The 21626-nt window shown below is 34.8% G+C and overlaps 1 protein-coding gene across 3 annotated transcripts; it reads left to right on the plus strand.

The window, feature by feature from the left end:
- The first annotated feature begins 19129 nt into the window (after positions 1–19129).
- Positions 19130–21416, plus strand: LOC105766655 (F-box/kelch-repeat protein At1g57790). 3 transcript variants are annotated; one of them, XM_012586195.2, is made up of 3 exons: positions 19130–19295; positions 19899–21002; positions 21114–21416. In XM_012586195.2, exons 1-2 carry the CDS (start codon positions 19264–19266, stop codon positions 20995–20997), a joined length of 1131 nt encoding a protein of 376 aa, XP_012441649.1. In that variant the 5' UTR covers positions 19130–19263; the 3' UTR covers positions 20998–21002; positions 21114–21416. The 3 variants fall into 3 exon arrangements, with proteins under 3 accessions (XP_012441649.1, XP_012441652.1, XP_012441653.1); XM_012586198.2 differs by having other exon boundaries at positions 19168–19300; XM_012586199.2 differs by lacking the exon at positions 19130–19295 and adding an exon at positions 19321–19802.
- Positions 21417–21626: the final 210 nt, after the last annotated feature.

Here is a 21626-nt window from a genome sequence, read left to right on the forward strand (position 1 = left end):
AAACATGGACTAAGGAATTTGAGTTTCAACAATGCTAGTTAAAAATTTCAATTCCATCAAGAACTAGCCTTAGACCTGCATTTTTGGTTGATTGAGGTGTGTATACAGTTGTGAATTAATTGTGTATATTGTGTGGTTTATATGTTTGAAGCTTTCGAAATCGTTGGGACCATCTTCGAGTAAGGTGAAAGGCAAGGAGAAGCTAGTTTAAGCTTTCGGCAAATAGGCGAAAGTGTGAAATGTAAATGTTTTGGAATCGCTGCTTGTAGACATGATTCATAGTGTTAAGTGAGAGCTTAGGAGTAGCCTAAAACCCTATCCTAAGTTTTGAGTGTGAGCTTTCTTACTCTTTTTGTGTACTTTACAATATTGTAGAGATCTGATTATGTTAATAAGTGTTATGGAATTTCTGTTTCATGCATGTATATGTGACTTATTATGGTTATAACTCATTGAGTTATATGTTAACACTTGTAAGTGCAGCAACAAAGAGCATGGTAAGTGGGATATATTGTTGTGTTGGAGAGTCTTAGCATGATGCTCCACTTATGGGATATATTAGACTCTTCGAGTCATTGTGCCATAGAGATCTGTGTATCCAATGTGTGGGGATAAAGCCCCTTTTTATTTTTCATAGTCTCAAGTTGCCAAAACATCACTTAATGAATTGTTTATGAAACATGTTGTATGTATATATATGTGAGTTCAAAGTTAGATGTATTTGTAAATAATGCGTGATTAAGTTAGTTTTGCATTATAGTTGAGTACTGTTGTATTTGTGCTTTAGTTGCTTTCATTTAACGTATGGTATTGTGGTTGTTTGCGGTAATTCTGATCATTCATTGAGCTTGTTAAGCTCATACACTTCTTTCTAAACTATTGTAGATAATTAGTGTTTCCGGTGTGAGCGGTGCAATTCCAAGGAAGATCCAAGTAAGGCTTAGTTAATTTGAGTAGGTGATATTATTATTCTTTTGAACTGTAAGAATAAACGCAATGTGGTTAGAGATTTTGGCAAGTTATTGTTATGTTTTAAAAGGTTTATTATGAATTTAGACTTTTAGGATTTGATGGATGTTTGTTACTATTTTATTGGTTCTATTTTGGTTTGAATAATTGAAATATTGATGTTGCTTTGAATTGTATATATGATCAATTTGATGTTGGATGTTGAGGTTGCTAAGGAAAATGTTTGAGTATGAAAATCTTCCATGTTTGTTGTGATTTTGTCGATTTGTACATAGTTATCGATATTTGGGGCCTAAATATCGATACGTCCATGTTGGAACAAATGTGTAGGAAAATAGCAGCTCAATTTGGTATCGATACAGTAACAGCCCGAATTTTGGGCTAGTCGTAATAGTAGTTTCGGGACCACAAATTCGATGAGGAAAAAATTATTTTTATTATATTTTTATGGTCTACGATTTCACAAATTGATTTTGAGAAAGTTTCGTTCTAAAATTTTGACGTTTGGGCACTCAATTTAGTCAAAAGGACTAAATTGTAAAAAGTGCAAAAGTTGAGTTCTACATGTTAGAAGTGTCCAATTGTTATGAAATTTGTTTGGAAAAATACCCATAGGTGAAATGTGTTTATTTTGATGTTTTATGGTAGAATATGAAGCTTTAAATTATGTTAAATAACTTTTGCTAGCCGATTTTAAGTGAAAATGAGTAAATTGACATAATCGGTAAAAATACCTAATGTTCATAAGTAAGTGTTAGAGTGAGAATTTGATGTTGTCATAGAAGGGAAAAATGTTCAGCATGTCATAAAACATAATAAAATAGAATAAATTTTAATTTCTGAGCCTAGGGACAAAATCATAATTTTGTGAAACTTTAGGGGCAAAAATGTAATTTTGCCAAAATGTGATTTTTTTACTAGATTGAATAATGTGAGTGTTAAATAAGTTAAATGTGTTATTATAAGTCAAGAAAGACAAGGAATTGACCTTGATTAGTGAAAAGGGAAAAAATGAGAAAAAGTGAGAAATTTCCCGATTGAACATGCGGAATAAAAAGGGATACGAATGAAGTGACTGAAATGATCACATGTGTGGCATGGACTGTGTGTAGGCCACTATGTGAAAGTGAAAGTGATGGTCACGTATGTAGTACTATGTGCAGGCTACTATGTGAACCGGTATCATTAATTATAAGGTGGTTGCTATGTGCTGATCCCACCAGATATCATTGATTACAAAAGGTGGTTGCTGTGTGCTGAATCCACCGTGTATTTGTTAATATTCCGAAGTATTCATTGGGAAATTGACTAAGTGAAAATACATGAGATCATGTAACGATTAAGTGTGATTGAATGATGAATATATGTGTGGAATTGAATTGAATAATGATTGAAAGTGAAAAAGTAAAATTATGAAAAAGTAAAATTAGCAACAAAACAGTTTTGGACAGTAACAATAGTGTGACTTTGAAAAATCACCAAAATTTTGGAAATTTAATTAGAAAGTTAATAAGATATGAAATGAAATCTTAATGAGTCTATTTTTACATAAAAGAAACAGAGCTAGCAAAAGACTTATATATTTAGAGATATTTGAATTTTAGTGAGGTAGGGTCGGATTGATTTCGAATCCCTATTCTGAATTTGGAAAATAATTAAAATTGTAAAAAATAATTATGAGACATAATTTATATGATTAGAATTCTTAATGAGTCTATTTTCAAAGGAAATAAATGGAAATATCATCTGAATTCTGTACAATGAGATAATTTATTTTTAGTGAAGAGAGGTCCGAGATGTTGAGCAGTGAAATAGGGGTGAATTTAAAGAATAAACTGTACTAATTGGATAAGCCAAAAATTCTGAAAATTTTATGATAAGAAGATATGTGAGTATGTTTTTTGGGAAAATTAACAGAACTTAATTTGGAGCTCTGTAGCTCCGGATAAAAATAATTTAGTGACTGTAACTCGACTAGACAGCTTTGAATTTAAATATAAGTGAATAGTGAAATTATGTATAATGCTATTTAAGCATGTTATATACATAAAGGATGTGGGATGGAGAGGAGGAGGAGGACAATAAAGTATATGAATGAATTGTGTATAATTGGTTAAATGTCTGATTATAATCGATAAATGTTGAAATAGGAGTGATGTTTATATTGGTGCATTATTGGTCATGGTAAGCTCATGAGAGAAAATAAAGTTTCATAGCATATGCGTGTGGTATATTTGGCATGAAATGATGTCGTGAGTGGCTCATGAATTAACTCATGTTGGTAAGTTTATGCATAATCATAATATTCAAATATATACATATTTGTTATATTTTGCTATGTGATTCGGAAAAAGGGGAATAAATAGCATACTGAAAATTCAGCCATGGTGCTAGTTTATGTTAAATGAGTGTTTTATGGCATATCTTAAGTAATGGAGTGTTATGAATTTTGAGATTAATTTGCTAGTTAAATAAATGACAAATGAATTGATTACGTATTCGTAATTTTGACATATGCTTGGTATATGAAACGTAATAATATATGCTTGAATAAACTTTAAGTATTCGAATGACATGGATTTGACGGTGATAAGGTTCGAACATTGAATTCATGAAGCACAGGTGGTGTATTATTGTTGTGTGATAGCTTGGTTCGAGAAATTGGTTAGGTAAATGGTAAGTGAAAGCATTTATGGATATAGAAGAAAATTTGGAGTGAATATGAAATTTAGCTCAATTAAATGATTTCATCAATTAAACATTGTATATACCAGAATGCGTTAGTGAATTACATATTCGTAAATTGACATTCAAAGTTTAGTTAGTGATATATGAAAATAACATGAAAATATTTATGATTGTGATTAATATTGATTCTGACTTAAAGTGGATTCTTCAATATTGGATTGATTTAACGGATATATTGAACATATGAATGGGTATGTATTGGACCTCGTAAACCCTAATTAGTGACTCGAAGATAATATTTTGAAAGTTTTTAATTTGGTTTATAAGTGTATTTATTCTGGTAATGCCTCGTACCCTATTCCAACGTAGAATACGGGTAAGGGGTGTTACAAAGTGACATAACCAGATTCGGCCCTAATTTTAGACCAGATTTGGGGTGTTACAGATACCCTTTCACAAGTAACGATACTCGAGGTAATAATAGAGATACCTTTGAATAGGTATCGATAAAATGTTTGATTTCAAAGTTTAGGGGAAAATAGAATGCTAAGAAGGTATCAATTTTCTTAATGATATCGATACCTATCCTAACAAATATCGATACTTGCATTTGCGTATTGATACATAGGTGTTTTATTTGGAAATTTATTAAATGGTTCTTAAGCATGTTTTTAAATTGTTTCTAATGTCGATTAATGATGGTTAAGCCATGAACACCTCTGTAATTGATTAAGATATTAAAAGTTGACTTTGCTTAAACGTTATATGTGTGTGTGTAAGATTCAGTGGTTGATGTGGCATCCAAATACTCGGGTCCAATGACCAGGTTGGGTGTGGGGTGTTACAGGTCGTATGGACCTCTGTAAAAGATATAGGTAAAAACTTATGAAAAATCAAATTGAAAGAGGTTAGTGGCATATTGAAGGGTTGAAGGGTAAGTAATGAGTTCAGAGTAAGGTGTGATATCCATAGAGAATAAGGAATAAAGAATGAAATTCTGGGAAAAGTATCTGCCAGAAACAAGTTGGAAGACGAGATTAATAAGGAAGTTCTAACGATCCTTCAGTTACAATGTGCAAGCATTGTGCAGGTAAAAGGGACATTTTTCTCACTAAGTTCTTATAAGCTTATATGAGTTTATACTTTTGTTTCAGACTGATTATGAACATGCGCCAAGATGAATGATGCCAGGATTTCGCTAGAGAAAAAGGCGTATCGGGATATTATGCATACAAAGCGATCTTGGCGGTGTGTTCAAAGATTAAGATACGCCTTGGAAATCCACACTTGGGGTATCCATAATAAATTAGGGTTTAAAATTTGGATATCATTGTAACTTAATTACCTCGTGTTGTGTCAGTATTTACACATTGTATTTACTTATGTTTTCAAGTTCGAAATTCGTAATTAAGCAAGTTGTAGTGGATTGAAATCTATATAAGTAGTTTAGGTTTTGTCTGCATAAGTGTGGTAACACCCAAGATTTGGATCTGGTTAAATTGATCAGGTTTGGGGTGTTATAGAACAATTATTGATTCATACATGTACTAGGCCCATGTCGCCCTTTTCAATTTAAGAGACTCAGACTACTATCTCAGCTTAATAAGACTTATGGCTTAACTACAATTACACTTAATAAATCCCTGAGGTATGCCCTCCAAGGATGCCCCACTACATACATGAAACAACTACCACCATTCGCATGGCTCGACTATGGTTGGCTTGGTCTCCCATCATGATCTTCGAGACAACAATTGACCCTGCAATCATACGCTTCAAACATAAGTTCAGAAGAAATTAGTAAGATTCCAATTATTAATATCATACAAATTCTTTTTCTAGTTTAGAGGACAATAAATGAAATGTAAAATTTAAAATTCCATGTAACTCATTGGGAGCACCACAAACTTCCTGTTGTGGTCAGCGCCTAGCATTCTTCATGCTATAATGGTGAGCTATTAGATACCTTCACTTGCTTGGCGGATTCTTACTGCGTTACCTTTACTATGTCATTTGCACGTGTTGGCTCATGCTTGAACCTTCCTATGGGATAAAACCCCCCTTCAATCCACCTCGTAAGCCATCTAGCTTGAGAGATTTGATGAATATGCAACTCTCCATTATTTATAATTTCAAACTCTCATATTGAACCTCTTCCTAAGGTTTTCCTCGAAGAACTTATTTATGTACCCATACTCCCCCTCCATCGTGGCTTTGGAGAGTCCCTATCGACCTAGTGGTCTATGTCTTTCAGACGTTCATCGCCTAATCATTCTTGTAAATTATGATGTCGTTCATTGTTCTTTCGATCCTAGTCTATAGCGTATCTCATGTGTGATTAACTCCCTCATTAGGGTCCCACGCCATATATCTTGGCATACTTTTTTTCCTTATCATTTCAATGGACTTTCTGGTATGTCGTAACATCATATTATCATGGTCTAACTTAGCTTAATCCCCATGTTTAACGTCCTAGCAAACTATCTATGCTTGCTCACCGATAGACTCTTTTTGTTGCCTTAACCGAGTTAAGGTCTTACAGCTTTCTCACCACGTGTTCATTAGGTCCTGGTGGACCACCTCGTGTTTACTATCCCGGCGAACTACCTCTGTGGATGCCATAGAGCCTCTCTCCCATGGTCTTACACTAATCTGCCATCTTGGTGTGATATCAATTGGTGCCTCGGTATCTTTCGTCCATGGTGTTACTCATTAAACATGTCTGTCATAGCATCTTTCATCTATGGTTTTACACATTATACCTTATACCTTATACTGGGCCGCCATGACATCTTTCATCCATGGTCTTACGTTATATGCCTTTATCGTCTACCATTTTGTCATGACATCTTTCATCCATGGTCTTACACTACGTACGACATATCAGACTACCATAGCATCTTTCATCAATGGTTTTATGCCATATACCGTCATCACGGTATCACTCCGAAGGACCAGTCGATATTGCCGTCGCGATAAATACCATTCCATGATTCATATTACCCAAATCCACTTCTCATTACCTCTTTTACACCACCTAACCTTGATACTCGAACACCGCAGTGTTTCCTCCGCAAGGCCTGGAGCTTTGCCCGAGGTGGTATATAATAGGGTCACTCCCTATTCCCATCCTAACTTCATTTAACTTGTTTTGGTCTTTTCCCACAGTTATCATTTAGAACATGCACATATTTTCGCAACATAATAGCTTGGAGTACAACAAACCTTTAAATCATGCCATGATCCTTCTTATTAACATACAATGACGATTGCTCATGTTATCATGCATACATGTCTTTCTATCCCAACAGGAATTAGACTAGTCATATTGGATATTAGAATCTCACATCAATTCCTTATTCTTTGTAGTTCAGCTTGTCATTTTTGCTAGAGTCTACTTCATCCTGGCTACAATTCCTTATTCTTCTACTGCCAAACTTGGCTCCTCACGATGGTAACGACATGCAAAACCTTCCACAGCTACCTCTTCTTCTTTTTCTTCTTCTTCTTAAGTTTACCTAAAGAAGATGTTTGGTTTTTAAGAAGACAAAATTATGAAGAATTATGTTTCTATTTCGTCCTATATACTCCCTTAGCACGATCTCCGCAGACCGTCGCTACCACTCAGTCCTACTTATTGTGTCGTCCACTGTGGAACCAACTGATTCTAATCTAACCAAACTAGTTTCGAGATTCAACTTTTCCCTAACCAGCCACTTAAGTTTCTAAACGCCTTATTAGTGCCCCGTGAATTTCTACTCCTATTCGATTAGGTCCCCGACTCTTCCTTAAGTTCAAGTATTTAGGATATCTAGGTGTGACAAATGCATCATATAGTGTGCCAATCATACCATTTGTGAATCATCATCATATTTATTTATTCATATAATTGCATCTCATTAAACAACATACATCACGCTAAACCATTCATCTATTCAATCATGATCAGATTCATCCAATCGGTATTTTCATTCAATACCACATGCACACACAAGACATCAACACTTCGCCACGAGTTGGTTCACCATTGGTAAAATACTAGTTCATCATATTCAATATATGAATAACATAAAATACATCCATTTAAGATCTGAGTCTGAGAACTCACTTGGGAGTTGCCGCCAAATCCATCTTCTAAGCCTTTTTCCCTTGCTACATCAGCCTCTATAGTCAATACAACATAACAACCAAATTCAAATTCTCTAATCATCAAAAGAATCATACTTTACTTGCATGCATAAACCATTTAAGCAACTATTCAAAATTCCAAATCAGAACAAAACAAATTCGACAGTTAATTGACATCTTTACCTTTCTTCCTTTTCCTTAAATTCGTGCATACAGAAAGATTAGGAAACTTACCGGCTCGATAAATCATTAGTTATTTGTGCACAATCCTTAGCTTCTTTCCTCCATGCAGACTGCTCTTTCATATTTCTTCCTTGCAACCCTAACCAATGAAGATGGTGAAGAAAGATCAAAGAAAGAAAAAGACGATCCCAGAGGATAACATATCTCCCTTATATGGTACTCCCTTACTTCCTTCACCAATCTCTATTTCAATACCCAAGTGTACAACCTTTTAATTATCATGTCTCCCACTAAGTAATTTCTAGTTCATAACCAACTGGATTATGGTTGAAATCCAACTTTTCCTCAACCGGCCTACTACTTGTTCTTATTTGCAAAAAGAACCCGCTAGATTAGAGAACTTTTCAATTTAGCATGTCAAACTCTTTTGCTACTTAAGACCTTAGGAATCCTAACGTGACAACTTGAATTTAATAACTCATAATAAATTAATCAATTTAATTTGATAACTTATATTGATTAGTTGAACATTTTAGATTTATGAACTTTATAATTAATCATGAAAACAAGTGTAAAATAAAATATGCATAAAGGTAATAATGCATGACACGTTATACACCGTTTAATTTTGTTGACTTTATTCTCACTTTCTTTCTTTTTCCAACATAATTCTCACTTTATTTATTTAATGAAAATAATTATATGAATTCTATGGTAGATTTAGAACAATTATCTTTGTATAACAATGTGTTATTATAGGTGTATAATAGCTATATCTCTATATCGTAAAATCTTGATAAACAAAATGGGACTATTATAGAAAAGAGTTACTTATATGTGAAGAAACACGAAAAATTTGAAAAAAAACAAGATTAAAAGTAACAAAATTGAATAACATCATATTTAATAAAATCTCTAAGTTACTAAACAATATATTATTTTAATGAATGTTTTGAAATTTAATATTCAAAAATTGAATAATTTATGAATATAAAAATTTCCCATGATTTATGAATATAAAGTGAGGAGTGCGATGGATTTGGAAATGATTTCCCAATTCCCACTGCCAAAATTCATTTCATCAAAAAGAGTGGGAAAGTGAAGAAGACTTACTAAATTGAAATAACCAAAGTCTTGAGTAAATATAAAAGAATCGGATAAATAAGTTTTTCAATAGATTTAGGTTAAAATGTCTCATAAGTTTTTGTAATTTTTAAAAATTAAGAATTAGTTTTTATACTTTTATTTTATGAAATTTAGTCTCTCTGTATTTTAGATTTCTAAATTCAAGTACAATTGTTAATATTTTTAACTTTTTGTTAAATTCAAATTAATTACAAAGTCTTTTTTAATTACATGACTACCAAATGAATATCTTTTTATTTGAAAAATATCACAATAATGATTTAATAAAAAATTTAATAGTATTAACAGTTAAACTTAAATTTTAAAATCTAAAAATTAAAGAAACTAAATTTTATGAAATATAAGTACAATGTCTCAATTCTTAGATTTTAAAATATACAGAGACTTGTAACATATTTTAACCATAAATTTAACATAGAATTGAATGAAATTAAATGAACCAATTACGAACCCATATTTTATCGGCTTGATTAATTACTCATTTTGCAATTTATTTATTTATTACTTTTAAAAGAAGTGTTGGTGGGTTGGTTTTTGTCTTATATTTTATTATCTATGTGGTGTGCCTCGTGGCGTGCGGAAAGGGAACAAGCCGCCCTTGTAGACCTTTCACAAAACTGTAGGAAAAATGCTAATGCGTAATAGTTTCCTTTTAAAATGTATGGGCCTATGATTGGGCCACCTTTTTATGTGGGCCTAATGGTGTCTTCAATTGTACAACCTGAACCATTGATAAACACCCAAGAAAGCTGTTGCGTATTCCATTTTGTATATTCTCCAATTCGGCTTGAACCATTTCACAAGCAAAATAATAGGTAAGTTGCACCCATAGTCACTTTAAAATAGGGTTTGTCTTATTTCGATTACTTTAATATTTTTTTAATTTAGTCATTTTAATTAATATAATTGTCTAAATTAATCACCATCGTTAAAAGTTTTGTTAATCTACTGACGGATTGCTAATGTGGCATATTAGCCCATTAAATGACTGACACATGACATTGTATTTGTACTTTTTACTAAAGCTAGGGACCTCTCTATAATTATCCCAAAATACTTTGTTGTTATTTTTTTGTTCTCTCTTCTTTGGCTTCTTTCTCTTTTGGTTTTCTAATTGACAAATGAAAAAGTCTTCAGTTTGCACTTGAAAAACAATTTCATTCTAATTACAGTTGGAACATAATTAGACAAATTAAATTAATGACAAAGCAAACCAAGGAGCAAATAAGGAAAGAAACCAACAAACAATATTTTTTAATAAAATTTAAATTCACCAATCCTACTCTATCGAGCATTGCTCAGAGAATGATTCTTATTCAACAATCCAACCAAAACACTTATTGGCTAAAGCCAAAAAACTACCCTTACAGCAATAGACATTTGCAGCCCCAACAATGAATCAAATTGTTACAAATTACTCTCCCAAATACCTCACAATACAATCAATAAATGTCTCCAAATAATATCCAAAAAGAGTGACATAAAGTAACCCAATGGAATAGCAAAATGTAAAAGCCAAAGAGACTTTGATTACAATTCATTGATTTAGTTTATTTTAATTGTAATCAATGAATTTATTTTATTATCCCAATGGAATAGAAAAATGTAAACTTGTAATTTTTTCGAATAGATTGGTTAATAAAATAAATTCATTGATTACAATTAATATACTTTGTATTATTATCCTCAAATGGTTTTTACACGCAAAGCAAAATGCAAAATGAAAGCAAATGTTGCTCATTGGTTGTCTAATGTTTAACTAATACTAATCAGTATTGCTTGGTCAGATCTTAATACGAAAAGATAAATTTTATTAGTAGACGAACCTAAATACGTCGTTAGCCTAATCGAAAATGAGCAAACAAATTAAAAGACTAATATCTCATCTATCAAGTCTAATTGGGAAAATGCCTTGTCTTGGGCATCATAGCGGATGACTCACAAAAGATAGAGACATTGTCAAACTCGATTTCCTTTAAGTCCAAAAGTTAGGAACAAATGGAGGTTAAATTGAAAGGAGTCATAAGCTAGTGGCCTTTACTGAAAAGTTAGGAAAATTTAGTGACTGAACTAGACATGGTTAAGATCCAATTCTGGTTCGGTTGGATTAAAACTAGTTGCTTCCTTAGTGGGAGACAAAAAGATTACCAACGGATGGTTTTTATAGGGTTGATAATTGAGCGTGAAGGGTGATAATTGTTGGGAAAATGACTTCCTAGGGAGAATTCTTCTGAAATCTATTTCACCTTCTTCTCTTCTTCATCTTCTTCCTTGGTTGATCTGAAGAAGAGATAGTTATGGGAAGTTCTGCATGGAACGATGATCATGAGATTTGAGTTAGAAAAGTAGAGAATCTAGTGAGTTGGTAAGGTTTTAAGTCTTTTGTTGTACGTGAGGTTTAAAAAATAAAGTTAAGAAATTTTAGAACATTTTTAAGGGTTCTGTATGTTTTTGGAAAACTCATTTCACTCACGATTTTTGTTTATAATGATTAGCTTCTAGGAGAATGGAAGCTCTGACATACGGAAAAGTTAAGCATATGAGGTAAGGAAACATATGTTTAGTTTATATACTCCATATTTGGGATGTTGCATGACTGGCATGAATCTGTGTTGAGTCTAGGATAAGTCCTATGATGATGTGTGATCTTTGTTGTTTGAGAATGTTACGTATGTGCAAGGTTGAGTAGGTAATTGAGTGTTTGCAGTTGTGTCGAAATGCATAGAATGGTTGTGGAAATTCATATCTAAGTTTCCGTTCTCCATGTTGTTATGTTTATGTGATCATATGTCTGTGTCTATGTGCTTATAAATTATGGACTTCAGAGGGAAAGGTATTGATGGGTTAGATGAAGTTAGGATTTAGGAAATGGTGTTTTTGTATACTGTCATACGATGTTGTTGGGTGCAAACTGTGATTTGTGAATATCCAAGCCTTGCATAGGGACACTACGGTATTCGAGCATCAAGGTTAGAAATGATAAAATTGAGGATTGGGTAGATGAATAGACAAATCGAATTCTATTAAGATTTTGCTATACGGTGTTGTTAGGTGCAAATTGTGATATGCGAAGCTCCGAGCCTTGTGAATGGGACACTACGGTGTTCAAGCATCAAGGTTAAATATGAAACAGAATGTTACCAACTGGCGCACTAGAGCAACACCGTGACAACAGTTATTAGGTTGTATAGAGCAACACCGTGATGGTGGCCAGTAGGCTCTATGAGGTGACACAGCGACAGCGGTAAAGTCCTTCGGGGCGATACCTCAAAGTGGTTTAAGGTGTAAAAGTATAGTTCAACTATGGCAGTATTTGGAGTTCGTTGAGACATTAATCACATGGAAATCCGCTAGGACATTAAATATGGGGTAGTCGACCAGGATGTGAAACATAAGGTATATTGTGTAAGACCATAGCTCGGCTATGACAATATTTGGAGTCCGTCGGGACATTAAATACGGGGTAGTTTGTTGGGACATTAAATACGGAGTAGTCTACTAGGACATTAAACATGGGGTTAGGTTGTGAAAGACCACATCTCGATTATGGTAGAGTATGGTAGTCTGTCGAGACAGTAAACATAGAGTGGATCTCTAAGATAGAGATCGTGGGAAATCACGCAATCTAGGAAAAAAAGGTTAGAAGAAAAATGTAAAGCGTTGGAAAAAAGATAATTAGCCAGCGGATTGTTGAGGAATTTATCGAATAAGGCTGAAGAAATAGAAAAGGAAACAATCCACTAAAACAGTAATCAAAGAAGTCGTAGGGAATGTGGGTGGTAACCCAACTAGATTCAGACATAGAAAGGACATGCCCCGACTGCCTGGAGTATATGCAAATGAAAAAAGATTTATTCGAGGATCATAGATAAGGATTTGTCATTAAGTACCGCCAGATAGTGTTGAGCGGAACTCTGTATGTTAGAAGTTCAATCATAGTACCCCGGGTAGTCTATTTGATAATAAGGGGTCAGTTAGAGCCCATTGGCAGGAAAAAGTAATATGAAGGTTAATCCAAGTGACAGATATGTCTGTCAAAACTATTCTTTTTTTAGGAAAACCTAATGTGGGAGTATCTGATATAGGGTTAGTTCCATAAGGAACCTTCATATAAGGAGTATTGTAAACTCGGATGATTGATAGTCTACTAGAAACTGTAAGCTAAAACATTCTAATGCAAATAGATTTGATGCGCCTTAAAGGCAAGGGATCGTAATTAGTGCGGTTTACAAGGGAGTAACCTAATTAACATTTTAACCAAAGTGTAGGGTAAAAATAGAAAGGATAAAACAAGGTTAAGACCGCTAGTGCAGTATAGCTCTTCTCTACAAGAACTTATGAGTAGAATGCCAGTTTATTCGCCAGAGCTATGGCATGTTTACGATCTAGGATGAAACTAAAAAGTATATTCATGATAAGAAGTGAGAGGAAAAAGGGAACAAAATGTGATATGTGCAAGGGAAATAAAAATATGTAAGGATGATAAACCATTTAGAATCCACCAGAATTGGTTGAACGGTCATAAGCCAACCAGGTAACAATCGATCAACAATTAATCCCCCATTAAAGTAAGGCAGAAGCCAAATAGGAGTCTGACACTCCAATCAAAACGAAATCGTCTAAAGGAAATATGAAGTAGTGTGTTTGGTTCTTTTCTATTTAGAACCTCCTCTGAGATGGGGTCTATTTTTGAGTAATATAGTGATGAGAAGCTCAAATATGCAATATGTGGATATGATAATTGTTATGAGAAGTGCAAATGTATACATGATATATATATGTTATATGAAAGTGATAGTGCTTTACAAAAGATGCTAACATGCAATGATAGTGCTCGGATAATCAGTAAGTAATATGTGTTAAATTAAATATTTTGGCCTTGTGATTTCTGAAACCATTGGATATAGTTGGTATGTCATAGGATTGTGGGTACTCACCTATATGTATAGTGATTTTGGGAATTGAGGCCTTGGGACATATTTGGAGGGATAAGGGAATGTGAGCTAAGCTTCATTCAACGGGACATGTGAGGGGAAATAAGGAGAGTGTTAGCTATACGCTTCACTTCTAGAACATGTTTGACTCTACGAGTCTATATGGTGTGATGGAGATCCGTTTATCCGATGTGTGATGATAGAGTTCATCATAAGTTTCATAACTCAAGTGTCACATTATCTTGTATTATATATGTGTGTGTGTGTGTCTGTTGTGTAATAAATGCCTTAATAAATATGTGGTTTCTATGCAAACTATCCTTATAAATGTTATGCAAATGAACTATTAGAAAATGCGTGTTAAAGTGTTACGTGTTACTAAACATAAGAGTCTAGTATTGTATATGTATGTGGTTATTGTGGATGCATGACGGAATGTTTGCGTTGTTGTTATTTCACTCATTCACTAAGCTTGTTAAGCTCACCTACTCTTTTCGACATTTGCAGATTAGTAACAGTTCGGTGTGGGCGGTGTGGTTGTCGTAGGGAGTAATCTAAAGAAGACTCATTTATTACCGTAGGTGTTCTTCCAGTTATTTTCGTATTGGGAAATAAGGCAATGTGGTATAATTGTTTAGTGCCATGATATGTTTGGATTATTTACCGACTCTGTTGTGTTTTAGTTTTGGAAGTTTATGTGTTTACATGTTTGCTTATGTTGATAAACTTTAATGATGGCTTGATGTATCTTGTTTGGACATGTTTTGACGACTTGAACTATTAAATTTAGTCGTTGAATGATTATTTATCGAAGTAATTTATGCATGATACTTAGAAATTGTTTTGGAGTGAGTTAGTTGCATTTGTGTACTGTATTTTCATGTTCAGGGGCAGAGGTATCGATAATCGGGTTCTAAAATCGATACCTCTGTGTTTCAAAATGTGCAGGAAGTCAAAATAGAGATTTGTATCGATACCTTTGCTCAAGTATCAATACTCGGGGGTTAAAGTATCGATATTTCATGACAGGTACCGATAATTATCAAGACTTTGGGATTTAGTCAAGAAATAGAATGAAGGTTTGGTATTTATTTTCCAAGTGGTATTGGTACCACCTATTGAAACTATCAATACCCTAGTGCCAATATCGATACCTACAGACATGTTTTAAAAATTTTACTAAATGGACCCTAAGCATGTTTTAAATTGTTTATAAGACTAATTATTGTGAGATTTGCATGAAACAATGATAACTATCAAGTTGAGTGGTTTAAAACCTTCACAAATAATGGAATGATGGATAATTTTTTCGAATGAGCTTTTGCTTAATGTACATAAGATAGTGGTGTGACATCCAGTATTCGGGCCCGGAGACCTATAGGGTGTTACATTTGTTGGTATCAGAGTTTTAGGTTCAATAACACTCGGACTAAGTGATTGTTATATGTTGTGGGGTTACGAAACCCAAGTGACTAAGTTATTTCGGTTGCTTGTATTGCATGAGATATCTTTTGTTTGTGATGCATGTGGGGTAGGAATGGGAAAACATTACCTTTAATCCTAAATTTTAATTGCAGAAACGTGACTTGGATCATTCCCCGCCACTCACATTGTTTATTTATTTGTTATGTGCTAGATTATTAGAATATGCCTCCTAGACATGTTAATGTGAGAACTAGTGCTCAAGAGGATGGTACATCCTCTTCACCTCCTGTGTTGCCGCATAGAGTGAACATACCTGATGAGGGTGTAGGCCCTCTGATGGAAGCTATGATAGGAGCACTTCAGGTTATTGTTGGTGCTACTCATGCACCGATTAATTGAGGGTTGTGGCTAGAACGTCTTCGAGCATTAGGTGGTAAAGAGTTTTCTGGAGTGAAAGGTACTGATCCAACCGTAGTTGAGTACTAGTTGGAAGGAGTTGAAAGGATCCTCGAGCAAATATCCTGTTCTAACGAGGAAAAGTTGGGTTGTGTTGTGTCCTTAGTTGACAGTGAGGCTCATCGTTGGTGGATTACAGTTAAGAGAGGTACTGTTACTGATAGATTGACTTGGAACTACTTTTTTGAGGTTTGTAAAAGGAAGTTTATGGGCAAGTAGTATATGGAGGCTCGTAAGCAGGAGTTTTTAGATTTGGTTCAGGGTGATCTATATGTGGTTGAGTTTGTGCGACTTAGTTAGTATGCACTTGAGTTGATTCTTTCTGGGATGGACCATTGTAAGAGGTTTCGTTTTGGGCTAAATCGTGAGATTCGGATTTATTTGGTAGTTCAGAATGTAGAGATGTTCGATGAGTTAGTTGAGAGAGTTAAAACAGTTGAGGAGACTTTAGCTGAGCTGCCTCATTCTATGGTTACTGATTCTGTCAAGAGAGCTTTTAATGGTGCATCGATACGACCGTCTAAAAGAGGGTATGATAGTCATGTTTCTGGTAGAGGTGCGAGACGTGGGTCTCGACCGAGTTGGTCCAGGCAGTAAAGTAGCATTGTGGTTAGTACTAGTGGTTCAGCGGGTAGTTCTAGTTAGCCGCTTTATGCACATTGTGAGCGTAGGCATTCTGGAAAGTGTCGTAAGTTAACAAGCAGATGTTTTAAATGTGGTTCGAAGGAATATTTTCTGAGGGATTATCCGCATAGGGTTAAGGTTTCACAAACTCAGAGTTCGGTACCTGTTTCTGTGCCTATTAGAAGTCGTGGTCGCGGTAGAGGTAATGGGAGACGAGTTGGGCAACAGATTGTTGCTGATACTGTTGCCACACAGGTTGAATCAGAAGTCCAGCTCGATTTTATGTTGTTAGGGAGCTGGAGGATCAGGATCCGACTGGCGTCATCGTAGGTACTTTCACTTTGCAGTCTACTCCATTAATTTCCTTAGTTGATTCAGGATCGATGCATTTGTATATTTTGAGTGAGTTGGCAGTAAGTTAGCAATCCCTGTTGAGACTATTGGTTTGGGTATGATTGTCATTATTTTATTCGTGATAGTGTGGTAGTGAATAAAGTTTATCATAGATGCCCTCTTATGATTCAAGGACATTTTTTCTCTGTTGATCTTATGATTCAAGAACATGAGATCTTCCACCTGAATTCCTTTAGGCTACCATTGGGATCATGAGACAGTTCTTTGTATGAGGGGCGTCGAGATGCAACATACCATCAAGATAACTAGTAGGTGGACCGGCTACTAGTCTTGTAGGAACGTAGAGATAGTTGTTAAGCTTAATGCTTTAGAGCTAGGACGATTTTCTAGGATGAGTCTTGCGTTGAATAAATGGGGCGAACGAGCATAGCCCTTGAAGTGGCCCTAATGAGTAATGTGATGGGCTAAAAGTGGCCCTTAGTTGGTGAGCAGCCAACGATCGAGTAGTGCCATTGGGTTATAGCACATAAGACGCATCAAACGAGTATGGACTTGGTGTTGGGTTCCCCAAACCTTCAGCAAAGATACTTTGTGACTTAGACCGTGATGGTCGAAGCTCAACGTCATTAATGGAGATGATGCTTGAGACCTCTTGCGAGCATGAGTGCTAAACGTGCTACAAGAGTGGGTTCCCTCCCTTGTTCTAAATGGTTGGATGCAAGTGACTTCGTAAGGCCGAAACAAGTGAGATGCCTTGGGGACAAAACATCAATGGGAACTAAGATAGTCCACTAAAAAGGACCTAAGAAAGGTTGATCATGGTTATGAGTAGTCATCTTGCCACACGGAATCATGCTATTCGGGTCAAGGAATGGGAGATTTGTGACACTAGGGTAGCTTTATTGTATGCAAATTGTGTTGTTTGGAATTTTGTTCCTTTTGTTTTGAATTCTAATTCTACTCAGCTTGATAGTGGGAATATGACGGATGGTAGGAATGGGTGTGTATGGTAAGCCTGCTACTTGGGTTTTAGGTTTATCCTCCTACTTGTTTGTCTCTATTTCGTTGTTTCGTTTAATTGATATTTTACGTTAAGAAACCATTAAAGTAAAAAGGTAAAATTTTAAATGGCATTAAAATGACACAAAAAAATTAGAATTTAACATTTTAAAACATAATAAGAATTGAGTTGTTCATTTTTTACGTCATTTTAAAACAGGACAAGTTATACCCTGCTGCTAGTATTATAAAAATTAATGGTACAAAAACCAACTTACTCGCTTTTATTATAAAAAATCGTCTAAATCAATTAACGGAAGTAACAAATTAAAAATATTAGTATACCTCGCGACTAGGGTTGTTCTCTATTCTCTCTCCTCGGATAAGTAGAACTCTTATGAACATTTCTTTTTATCTTCCCCTCTCGTTTCTTTGGGTTTCTCTCAAGATTAGAGTTTTTTCTTTTCTCGTTTTTTAGATTGTTTAAGAGCATTTTTTCGATTAGATCTGAAGACTTATCTCAAAATTCTCTTTGCTTTCTTATTTTTTGAAACTTTCGAGTTTTTTCGAATCTCACCACTTTTCAAACCTTAAGTCTTCTTTTTTTTGTTTTTTTGGTTGGGGGGGAACCTCCTTTTTATGAGCCAAGTTCCCATGTCGAACTTGAATCTTCAGTGGCGCTAATTGTCAAGATCTTATTCCATGTTTTTGCTATGTTAGAGTTGTTATTTTGTTTTCAAAAGTCTACTAGCCTTTTAATTTGCATTTAAAATATTGGAGAAATTGAATATGATGGTTGATTCTTTTACTGTTAGGCTTAGTTCTATCTATGCAGTTAATTATTAAAGGAATATGGGTATTACTGGCTTTGTTTTGGTTGTCTCCTTATCATTAGGATGGGATGTTTCTTTAAAAATGAATGTTCTTTCTTTTTGCTTACTCGGTGAGTTGGTTGGGTTATGGCTAGTTAAGTTGGTGTCTCATCCTCTACTGTTTACGGTGATCAAAATGAAATTTATGTTCCAACAATAACAATAATAATAATAATATAATAAAACATGGACGATTTATGGTAATGTCTTTTGTTTGGAATTTATCTTGACATGGGATCGTATCCATTCTTACTTTTGTAATGGATTTGCAATAAATGAATTTCCTATTTTGAAAACCAAAATGGTAACCGTAAGACCAAGCCTTCACTAATAAATCAAAACTCGCCGCTTCATCTAAACACAAAACTCAACTTAACATCACTACATTACGTGGCGTCCATCACTGCCTTTTCCCTACACCTTTTTACTGCTTTTTCTATTTGCACCTCAAAACACACTGCAAAACCTTTAGTTTTCTGCTTAATATGGCTGCAACAAAGAAAAGAAAGCTTAAATTGTAAGGTTTTGTTTTTAAATTTTTATTCTTTTGGGTTCTTTGAGCGACCAAGTTGGTAGCTTTACCTATTTTTAATAAAAAAATTGAAACTTCGGTGATTAGGTTTTCATGCAAATCACAGTTGCGTTTTGGGAATTATAGCTTCTTGAGTTCTGAATATGAGAACAAAATTTGATTCTTTACTTAATAAGGAAGTAGAATTATGCAAATTTGTTGGCAAGGCTGATATTTTTCTTTTGTTTATGCCTATGCTTGGGAGTCATTCTGGGTTTTGAGAAATTGCAGGGATAGATAGTTGAGAATTTTAATTTCCTTTTTTTGGGTCTTTAACCATGGTTACAAATCATTGCATGTTTAGGGGATTGGAGCGATTCAGTCTTGATTCCTTGTTAATGTGTTATTTTGGAGCGATTCCGCCTTTTGGGTTGAAGAAATGCAGCAAGCATTGGATTTTGAATCTTTTATAAAGCATGATTAAGCTATCTGACTTAGTGGAGCATTTTTAGGGTTTAATTTCGTTGTTTACATCCTACACTTCTTTTTAATATTTTATAGCTGATAGATAAACCCATTCTAATATCAATAATCCTTTTGGCTGTATAGGCTAGCAGAAATGGTGAATGGGGATGAAAGAACTGCAAGTGAAGATGGTAAGGGGAGGTTGGAGTTACAAACATGGTCTGATCTTCCTCTAGAACTTTTGGAATTGATTTTGTCCAATCTAACTTTTGAGGATAACGTTCGAGCATCTGTTGTCTGCAAGAGGTGGCACAAGGTTGCAATCTCAGTTCGGGTTATGAACCAATCACCGTGGCTCATGTACATACCGAAATCTGGTTGCTTGTACGAGTTCTATGATCCATCAGAGCGCAAAATCCACTCTCTTGAGCTACCAGAGTTGCGTGGATGCAGGGTTTGTTACACTAAACAGGGTTGGTTGTTGTTATATAGACGCAGGAATCACCTCGTATTCTTCTTTAATCCCTTCACTCGGGAGACAATAAATCTTCCTAGCTATGAGTTGGCATATGAAATAATGGCTTTCTCTTGTACCCCAACATCGACCAACTGTGTGGTTTTCTCAATAAAGCACGTCCACCCTACTGTTGTTGCTATCAGCACATGTCATCCCGGGGCATCGGAATGGACCATTGTTAACCACCGGAATCGCTTGCCGTTTGTTAGTAGCATTTGGGACAAACCCGTTTTCTGCAGTGGACTCTTTTATTGTCTTAGTCTCACTGGTTGGTTAGGAGTTTATGATCCAGGGAGACGATATTGGAAGGTTCTTGCTGTGCCTCCACCAAGATGCCCTGAGAATTTTTTCGTCAAAAATTGGTGGAAAGGAAAATTTATGACAGAGCACAACGGAGATCTCTTAGTCGTCTATACGTCTCAAAACAAGAACCCCATGATATATAAACTGTATCGATCAGAATTGGCATGGAAAGAAATGGAAAGCCTTCGCGGTGTGACAATATTTGCAAGTTTCTTGTCATCTCTTTCAGGAGCTAATCTGCCTGGAATAATGAGGAACAGTGTGTACTTCTCCAAATTTCGTTTCTTTGGAAAGCGTTGCATATCGTATTCGTTTGATGACTGTAGATACTATCCCCGTAAACAGCAGTATGACTGGGGAGAGCAACCTCCCTTTGAGAACATATGGATCGAGCCACCCCGCCATGCCTTATCCTCTATCTGAAAGAAGTGAGTATGTTTCAACTCGAGAATATTTTATCTGCTTATATTTTGCAGCATCAATGGAATGCTTGTGGATATGTTTATGTGATTTCAGTCTACTTTATGATGTTCATTCAGGTTTGTCTCTGGGGGATTTTGGAGCCTGCATTAATGGAGGCGTTGGCTCTTCAACTCAAGTTTCTGTTTATGGATGGATTTTGTTCAGTTGCTGAAATTGCAGCCATGTTTTGCTGTAGAATCTGTCTGATCTTAGCATATCTCATAGGTTATAGTAATCAGTCCAATACATCAGATCATCTCTCTTTTTGTTCAGTCCAATACATTTTTCTTTTCATTGTTACTTCTCTGACAACGTTATCATAGTAAATCTTGTCAGTTTCATATTTTAGTCTATAAAAGATGCATTCTATGTTCCGATAATTTGGGTAATTTACATTCAAGTCACTCAACTCCACATCAATTTTCAGATTTTTAATCATGTCTATACACAAATTAGATCACTTATTAGTTCCATTAAAACATTTTAATATAAAAACTATTTCTGTGCGATTTATTTTTAAACAGGAACTAATTTTGGAATTTCATGTTGAATCATTTGTACATGTGATTTTGCTTTTTTTTACTTTGAAC

Source organism: Gossypium raimondii, chromosome 4 (genome assembly GCF_025698545.1).
Source record: "Gossypium raimondii isolate GPD5lz chromosome 4, ASM2569854v1, whole genome shotgun sequence".
In the NCBI taxonomy this organism is placed as follows: domain Eukaryota; kingdom Viridiplantae; phylum Streptophyta; class Magnoliopsida; order Malvales; family Malvaceae; genus Gossypium; species Gossypium raimondii.

Bases quoted from the DNA above. Each gene is read 5' to 3' on its own strand.
- LOC105766655 (XM_012586195.2), top strand. From the start codon at position 19,264: ATGGCTGCAACAAAGAAAAGAAAGCTTAAATT. The intron at 19,296-19,898 runs GTAAGGTTTTGT...TTGGCTGTATAG, and splicing joins AAGAAAAGAAAGCTTAAATT to GCTAGCAGAAATGGTGAATG.